This window comes from Salvia splendens, chromosome 15, assembly GCF_004379255.2.
Source record: "Salvia splendens isolate huo1 chromosome 15, SspV2, whole genome shotgun sequence".
NCBI classification, from domain to species: domain Eukaryota; kingdom Viridiplantae; phylum Streptophyta; class Magnoliopsida; order Lamiales; family Lamiaceae; genus Salvia; species Salvia splendens.
In genome coordinates this window covers 27,011,821-27,020,578 of record NC_056046.1, presented here as the reverse complement: position 1 = coordinate 27,020,578, position 8,758 = coordinate 27,011,821, and the positions used below count along the sequence as shown (strand labels likewise).

At 38.6% G+C, this 8,758-nt stretch overlaps 1 protein-coding gene across 4 annotated transcripts; it reads left to right on the top strand.

Moving 5' to 3' along the window:
- The first annotated feature begins 1,771 nt into the window (after nt 1–1,771).
- Nucleotides 1,772–8,580, top strand: LOC121768776. 4 transcript variants are annotated; one of them, XM_042165321.1, is made up of 12 exons: nt 1,772–2,155; nt 2,555–2,608; nt 4,295–5,024; nt 5,207–5,855; nt 5,957–6,025; nt 6,108–6,362; nt 6,465–6,551; nt 6,643–6,766; nt 6,842–6,967; nt 7,086–7,208; nt 7,285–7,428; nt 7,969–8,580. In XM_042165321.1, exons 4-9 carry the CDS (start codon nt 5,709–5,711, stop codon nt 6,880–6,882), a joined length of 723 nt encoding a protein of 240 aa, XP_042021255.1. In that variant the 5' UTR covers nt 1,772–2,155; nt 2,555–2,608; nt 4,295–5,024; nt 5,207–5,708; the 3' UTR covers nt 6,883–6,967; nt 7,086–7,208; nt 7,285–7,428; nt 7,969–8,580. The 4 variants fall into 4 exon arrangements, with proteins under 4 accessions (XP_042021255.1, XP_042021254.1, XP_042021256.1 ...); XM_042165320.1 differs by having other exon boundaries at nt 6,842–7,208; XM_042165322.1 differs by lacking the exon at nt 2,555–2,608 and having other exon boundaries at nt 6,842–7,208.
- The last annotated feature ends 178 nt before the right edge of the window (nt 8,581–8,758 follow it).

Genomic DNA, 8,758 nt, shown 5'->3' with positions numbered 1-8,758 from the left:
CCATTTTCGGTCAAATATATCCATATGTATGATTTATTATGCATGACTTCCGCTGTGCAAGGGGCACCAAACCCCAACAGCATCCACATCCATGCTCTTGCCAAAGGGCCTGGATATGGGCTCGGACCCACTTTTATTAATTTTTTACTCCATGCTCTTCCCCAAGAGCACAACACCTACATTCATGCTCTTTCTCAAGGACATACTCAAGGGTCCCACCATTCCATTATTTAATTTAAATACTTCAATTACTAAAAATATTTCTACAATATAAAAATACATTAAAAATACTCGAACTACTATTACAAATTTAAAAAATATATAAATTACATAATTAAATCCTTAAAAATAAAAATTACAAACTTAAAATCCTAAAAAATAAAAATTACAAACTTAAAATCCTAAAAAATAATTAAAATCCTAAAAAATAAAAAATACATAATTAAAATCCTACAAATTAAAAATTACATAATTAAAGGCTTAAAAATACCCCGTGGAAAACTAGTTCTCTGACCCTATCCCAAATTTTTTTTATTGTTTTGGTTCTAATTTTTGGATTTCATGAAAGTTATTGAAGAGATGAGTTACAATATAAGATGAAATGACTATGGTATAAGATGATGTTACTAATTTATTAGATGAAGTGATTTGAATCAAATTTCAATTTCGGACCATTTTTTGGGAAGGTTTTAAATTAGAATATGAAGTTATTAGGTTATAAGATGAAGTAATAAAAGTATAAGATGAAATTGTAAGTTTATACATGAAATAATATTAGGTGGTATGAACGAAAAATGGTTCATCTCATAGTTAATTACTAACGCAAAGAACAGAACCGAAATAATTGCAATTTTAAATACGAGTATCAGCAGCGCCGACGCTGGTGCTCATCTTCGCCCCCAACGCTAATTGCAGGTCTGTTTTCCCGAGTAGCTCGGAATCAACAGATCTTCTTCTCCATTGTATTCTGCAGGCCTTTCAAAGTATACGCAGTTTTCAGCAATCCAAACAAAAACCTCATGGCATTGGAAGCCGATCACCACGCTCTCTAAGGAGATAAGCAATAAATGTCGTTGTCAATGCCGGATGATGAAGACGACAGATCAAGCAGCTCCCGATGATCTCCCGCTCTCATGGAAAAAATCAAGCTATTGAAAAACCTAATTTATCCAACCACGACTCGGCCGCGGCGGCTCCACCTCTCGCAGCTCTTCGTTAATCAAACATTGATATACAATAATTAATATAAGAACATGGTTGTTCTTTGAGAATCTTCCTCCATTAGTTGACCAAATGCAATATAAATTGGAGACGCTAGATAATTCACGATGTAACTTAGAAGCAGAATAAAAAAAAATTGTACATTACATAAGAGAAGATTCTGGAGATGATTTCCATAATTATGTGGCTTGATTTAAGGGGAACTAATAACCGCATGGATAAATGCGTTCCAATTACACCCTTCACCCAATTTTTAACATTAAAAATATTAAATTTGGTTGATTTATTATATCCACAAGATTATAAAATTTGATGACTAAGATTTGGTCTCTGGTTCGGTTTTAAAATTAGTTCGACATTGAATACAATCCTGGTTGTGATCAATTGAAATTTTTGGGCTTAATTTAGAACTAAGATGCATTATCAACCACTCATTTTTATTAAATGAGTGGTCCAAAATTTGCCAAATAAAATTATTTAAGTATTAATTAATTATGAAAGGGCATAATGGTAATTTCAGTTGAAAACAAATGAACTAGATTCCCATCGGCGACCTAACCCTCACTCTCTCCGATTCCGACCTCCGAGCCACCGCCTACGAGATCTTCGTCTCCGTCAACCGCTCCTCCTCCAAACCACTCACCTACATTGCCAGCATCGGCCACGCTAATTCCCCCAACAACAGCAGCTCCAATGGCGGCTCGAATACTAATCTGCAGAGGTCTCTGACGTCGGCGGCGGCGTCGAAAATGAAGAAGGCGCTGGGGATGAGATCCACCAGCTCGAAGCAGAGCCTCGATTCGGGAAATTTGGGCTCAGGAGGAAGGTGAAGAAGCCGGTGACAATTGGAGAGCTGATGAGGATTCAGATGAGGATTTCCGAGGCCGCTGATTCGAGGATTCGTAGGGGTTTGTTGAGGATTTCTGCTTCGCAGGTTAGGAACACATGTTTTCTCAGTTCTGGAATTGGAAACGAGATTCGGCTTTATTATTATCTAGACTTCAATTGTGATTCTGTTTCTAATTTTTGGCATTTTCCAATAGATTGAGCTCTTGATCTAGGGTGTGCAGTAGCCAAAATTTGATAGTTAATGCATATTAAAATTGGATTTGAGAGACTGATTTTCTAAAATTTGCTTTTGTTATAGGATTTGAACTTTTTGCAAGCTTAATTATTGATTCGTTTATGGAATTGGAAGTTTTAGGGTTTGGATTATCAACTATACATATATAATGTCAATTATAAGTTGTTGACATTTGATGTGCATGCTATTGACATTTGATGTGCATGCTATTGACGATAATACCCCCGAGTTGACATAATCTACTTGTAGTTGACATGAGTTCTACGAGGCGAGCGGGTCAAGCGGCAGGAGAGTCATCTGGAGGTAAGGTTTCGGGCTGAAAACCCTAAATGTGAAGACCGGTGACATTCTGTATCATTGGGTTTTTTGTTTAGATTATTTCAGGCACTATCTTTCGGTTTATTTTTTCTAAATTGCGTGGTTAAATATGCTGCATGTAGTGAACAAATTAAAATTCGTTTCATTGAACTCTGAATTTTTGTTTGACATTGTGTTATTGACATTCTGAAGTGTATAAGAGCATTTGCTTCTGAGGTTTAAATGTTTTGTTGTGGCTGATGGTGGAGGTTAGGTTTCCGGCTGAATGCCCTAAATTTCAAGACCGGTGACATTCTGTATCCATGGGCTTTTCGTTTAATTTTTTACAGTCACTAATGTCGGTTTACTTTGTGTTGAATTGCATGGTTATATATGCTACAAGTATTGAACAGATTAAACTTCGTTTGCACTGAATTCTGATTTTTGGTATAAATTAATCTCCGTCTCTGATCTGTTCCGGATATGTTCCCAATTTCGTGTTGACATTTGTGTGGTGCCTTTGTGGTTCTACTGATACATATTAAAATTGGTTGATTTTGGCTGTCTAGATGATGTATAGGGATGAGTGCTTTTCTGATATGTGGCTGTTAAATTTTTGCTAGTGAATTTTTCACTGCTATGTAGCAAAAGAATCTGATTTCATAATTGCAAAGTAAACACACTACCCAAATATTATGTCGACACTTTCCACTGCTGACATTGAACTATTTTTTTTTATGATGGTTAATGAGATTATGTATAGAGAATTGGTGCATTTCTGGTATGTTGTTGAACTTTGCACGCATAATTTACAAATATGATACTGACATGATAATGTTCTTATCCTCTACCTAACTTTCAAAATCGAATTGAAATCCTGAAAATGTGTTTTTCCTCCGTGTTGATAACTTTGAGCTTCTGCTGAAGATATTATTTTATACAAGCTGATGACTATTTTTTGCAAATGTTTGCTTTCTTGTTTCTACCTTAGTTATTTTGGATTTCACAAATGTTTGCATCATGTCGGTTGAAAAAAGTTGTTTACATTGCACTATTTTTGTTGATATTGGTTGTTGAGATTATTTACAGATAATTGGTTCATTACTGATATGTTGCTGTTGAATTTTTCTGTTGAATGTACTAATATGTTACTGACATTACATTGTTTCTCGTGGTGATAAGAAGATGTCAGTGTGGTTGTTTTTTGTTTTTAGGTGTTCTCAACGACATTGCTTATGTGTTTTTCGGAATGTTTAAATCTTAGTGATATGAAGATAGATATGATTGGTATTTATCACTGATATGTAGCAAATGGATCTGATTTCATGTTTGGAAAGTAAACACACTGCCCAATATTCCGGTGACAGTGTCGACTGTTATGTCGATGTTGGTATTTGATGCTGACATTGTTCGACGTCAATGTGTTTATCAAGTTAGTCTTTCTTTGTTTGGCTGATCCTTTTGAGTTTATCAAGGCTTGTTCTGCTGGAAATGTTTTAATGTTTGAGTGACATATTGTATATGCTTGGTGGAATGGTCACTTGACCTTGCTTTTATAGTGGTTTTTATGTAATGTCCATGGTGATAATACACATGTCTGGATGTTGATGTGCGTTCTTGCTATGTTTTTATTGATTTTCAATTTTTTATATGTTCATTTACGTCACTAACTGACGGTTGTTATTTGATCAGCGAAACGTCTACGAAAAGGGAAATCAGTAGACGATGGGGAGTCGAATGGGAAGAGGACAAGACTGGCTGCAAAGCCTTCAACAGCTGTTGTTGGCGTCCCTGTACCAGTCAAGAGACCTCAACTGAGGATCAAGAGGACCACTCGTTTTTTCCAGCGCATCCTGAAGTCATTGAACGAAAGGTAGAAGACTGTTGTTAGGCAGCTCGGCTTTGGTGGACTACTCGACTATGATGTGGCCTCTGTTCCGGGAACATTAGCTTATTGGCTATTAGAGCATTTTGACCACCTACGGTGCAGTCTTATGTTTCCTAATGGTGTTGAGGTAGTTGTTGACCCGAAGGACGTTGAGCTCATTTTTGGTTTCCCAAATGGTGGGATTACAATTGATCGATGCGATAGGAACATAAGCATCAAATACCTGGAAACCGTTCCACTTGATGAGGAGGCTGATGTGAATGCTATGCAGACCAAGGTCCTAGAAACGAAGCTGCTACAAGAAATTGGGGGGGTCACTTTTTAAGAAAATATTCTTGCTATGCTGGAAACGGCTCTCATTGAGACCTCCCCTTGTGGCTATGTCAGACCCCGGATTGTTGACATTCTCGGAGATTTACAGAAGGTGAAAAGCACAATTGGTGTAAGTATTTACTAGACAATCTGTTGAGGACGCACAAGCTATGGAAGAATAACAAATCGAAGGTTTTCAGCGGGCCAGTAGTTTTCCTAGTGGTATGTCGTTCGTCTATTCAATCCATGCCGTTGAATTGTTGCAATTATGTTGACATGGTTTTTGTGTGTGAATAATTATCTGTTGTTGACATTTGGGGTTGAGTTCAACGTTCTGTTTTTTTATCTGATTGTTGGTGATGGTGATACCATTTTTGATGAATTGATTTTGTTATTTACTGCAGGCCTTCTACGTCGATCGAGTAGTGCATCGCAGGAGATGTGTGGCACGTGCCATTCCTAGAATAAAGGGGTGGACGACCGAACTATTGAAAGAGAGAGAGGAAGATGAAATGAAAGAAGCTGATTTTGGCCTTGGACGAGTGACTTCACAGATGGATGAGAATGAAATGGGTGGTGCAGAAATGACAACAGGATTGCAAAGGCCAGCTAATGAAGATGTTGCTGATCCGCCAGATACTGATGAGTTTGGTGAACCGCCAGCCACTGAACATGGTGAACCGCGGTCCACTGAAGATGTTGTTGAAGAGAGATATACTTCGGATGAAGTGGTGTATATGATGGTGTTTGGGGGGCAACCAAACACATAGGCGACGGTTTGAAATGCTGGCCAAGGAATTAAATAAAGCTCCTCCATAAATCAGGAAGGACAGCTTTAGAATAACGTGTGACACTCTCCGGAGGGCGTTTAGGTTGTACGATAAGTACTTTGACCCTGTGGAGTCAATGACGCAGTCGCAGACTGCCAATTATAGTGCAGCGGAAGACTGGTCAGAGTCCTTGAAATCTCTGTTGGACGCGGCAGATAAAATGGAAATTCTAGAAAACAAGGACGATTACCCCAGCTTCAGCATTGGGTTCGATACCAGCCAGGTTAACTATATATCATACATTGATGGTTGTTATACAAACACTTCCCAGATAACATATATGTTGATATACTTAATGAAAGTGTGATGTTGTGTACATTGTAGGATGTTGACGCTAGACAACCTGAAACAGAACCTCAACCTGAGATAGACAATGCAGCACATGATGAAGAGGTTTGATGGCCACCTTTTTTTTGTATTTTTTGTCTTTTAATTGAATTGCTTACAGAATCATCCTATCTTACTTTCCGTGAAGGGCGATGCGTTGGAGTACGAGCTTAGGGAGCCAGCTGACCTTTTTTTCAGTGGGGATGATGTGGTATCCCATGACGGGGAGAGAGATGACACTGCTGATTTGGGAGGTTGCGGACTGGATTTGGTTGCTGCCGGTGACATTGAAAGAGAGTTTGCTGACATAGAGCCTTTGGCTAATGTGCAAGTAGGAACGGTTGTGAATGAGGAGAATGCAATCGACGTGGCTAGTGCTATTGCGCGTGATGTTGTGTCGGAGGTAAGAAATTTAATATCATTAAACATGTTGGCTCTAACTAGGGGTATTTACATTTACCAACAATTAGTGACGTTGTATATTTCCCTGTTTTTAATGATGCAGCACGACGCCGTAGACGTAGCCGTTTGCTCTGCCGTGGAAGCAGTCCTGGAGCTAGGTGATGCTGCTTTCGAAACACAAATAGATACGGTGGGTACTGATGCATGTATATTACTTGTATGTCGAGATGCAGAGATGAATTGTGAATAGAGCACGTATGCTGAAATACAACCTGCTCCAGCAAGGAGACTCAGACTCCCTACCGGGAGAAGAGAGTGTGCAGCATCAACGCGTATCAGCCCACCATGGACTCAAGAAGAGAGGGATTGTTACCAATTCCTTCTTGCGACACCTTACATGTGGACGTAAGAAAAATTCTTATTAACTTTTGTTGTTTTAATCAAAGTGACCGACGTGAATAACCTATGGTTGAAATGTAGGGATCATGTTATTTACGCTGACGAGGTTGTGGAGTTACTAAAAAGAAATTTAGCTCGTTGAAGCCACATGAAGTTGTACACGCTGAAGTTATCGATGTTTGGGCTTCTTATCTGAATGGCATGGAGGTGCATAAACCAACACAGAAGCCCAGAAGATTGTTTGTCATAACGGCTGCGACAGTTAGTGTACTGTTAATATAATGTACTTTTGATTTTGTCTACTGACAATATGTAACGATTGCAGACATACAATGTGGTTGAACGGAGCTCTAGTTGGGAAAAATCTGAAGCTGAATTAACATTCTGCGATGAAATAGATGGTCAATTCAACGGCGCTGGAACTTTTGACATCACACATTATGATTTGGTACTTGTTCTCTTGTTTGACCAAAAGCGAACTCACTGAAAAATGAAAAACTCATCAATTGTATTGTTGTGTACAGATTTTTTTCCCTATATATTCAAAGAGGCATTACTATTTGGTGTGCTTCTCATTGAAGACTGGGGTTGCGGATGTGCTAGACCAGGTTGTGCCCGAGAACGGTATTCCAGATCGGGCCAAATATGGGAGGGACTTGGATCTACTAGTAAGTTTACTATGACGTTTAATTACATAGCACTGTTGAAGTACTGAATCTTGGATGCATATCTTGACCTTTTTGTTGAAAGTCATCGTCTATACAACATGTGGTGGTATGTGTTGGTATGTGTTGACATTGGAGAAATCTGTGCACTGTGGTGGTATGTGTTGGTTTGTGTTGACATTGGTGGTATGTGGTGTTATGTGTTGACATTGGAAAAATTCATCGTCTGCTGCATCTGTTTGCATCTGTTTAGACAATTGCTTACATCTGTTGACATTGGAGAAATTTGTGCACTGTGGTGGTATGTGTTGGTATGTGTTGACTTTGGTGGTATGTGTTGGTATGTGTTGACATTGGAAAAATTCATCGTCTGCTGCATCGTTTACATCTGTTTAGACATTTGCTTACATCTGTTTACATTTGTACGTTTGTTTTGTCATTGGCTATTTACATTTGGATTGCATTGACATTTAAGTTTACATAATTCTTCAATGTGCCAAGGCTGACATAAATGACCAACTTAACCCCTGCACTATTTTGCAGAGGCATTGTCTTGCTTTTTATCTCAAGTCAAGGGGATTCGACAAACTGTCTGAGCTCATAATCAAGGAGCGTAGCATGCGCTTGCTGGAATTGCCATGGAAGACGACTCAAGCCACTAATGACTCGGGGGTAATCCTGATGCGACACATGGAGACTTACTTGGGAAACCCGGCCAATTTAATGACAATGGGTCTTCAAAGAGTTAGTGTGAGGCTTCTGCAGATTCTGAGGGGGAGATATTGCAATGACATGCTCCTTGCACCGTTCAACGATTGCAGAGAAAGATTCTCGTCTTACCTTAGTCATTACATCAACATGGCTCCCAACTTCCAGACAGATTATGCGAGGCAAGTTAATGGAATGTTGAACATGGCGCCCCTCAACGAGCAACCCAACTAGCCGGCAAGGAAGAAAAGCAAGGCAGCTTGAGTAGATTTGGAATTCCCTAGTTGCTGTTTAAATGATAATTGTAGTTCTTTGGATATTGGTATTCACCTTTAGATGCTAATGTTAGTTGTGCAATACTGGTAATGGGTATTTTGTGTCTCTTTATCCTTTAAACTGATTATGAATGTTTGATCTGTTTAAATCAGTATGAATACCAATTTACAATGATGAATTGTCAATAAAAAGTAGTTTCTGTCCTAATGTAAACCTCAAACTTATGAGACCTTGGTTCCAAATATTTAACAGCTTCAACCACCTGTTTCCTAGTTGTTTGAAATTAGAGAATAAAAAGCAGAATTTATCTACAAAACAAACTCTTTTTGTTCCAATCTGAAATCTGTTT

What these genes read in the sequence shown, in the direction of transcription:
- LOC121768776 (XM_042165322.1), top strand. Translation starts at nt 5,709, where the DNA reads ATGACGCAGTCGCAGACTGCCAATTATAGTGCAGCGGAAGACTGGTCA. An exon ending in CGCGTGATGTTGTGTCGGAG is followed by an intron (nt 6,363 to 6,464) that starts GTAAGAAATTTA and finishes TTAATGATGCAG; the next exon opens with CACGACGCCGTAGACGTAGC. An exon ending in GCGACACCTTACATGTGGAC is followed by an intron (nt 6,767 to 6,841) that starts GTAAGAAAAATT and finishes GTTGAAATGTAG; the next exon opens with GGATCATGTTATTTACGCTG.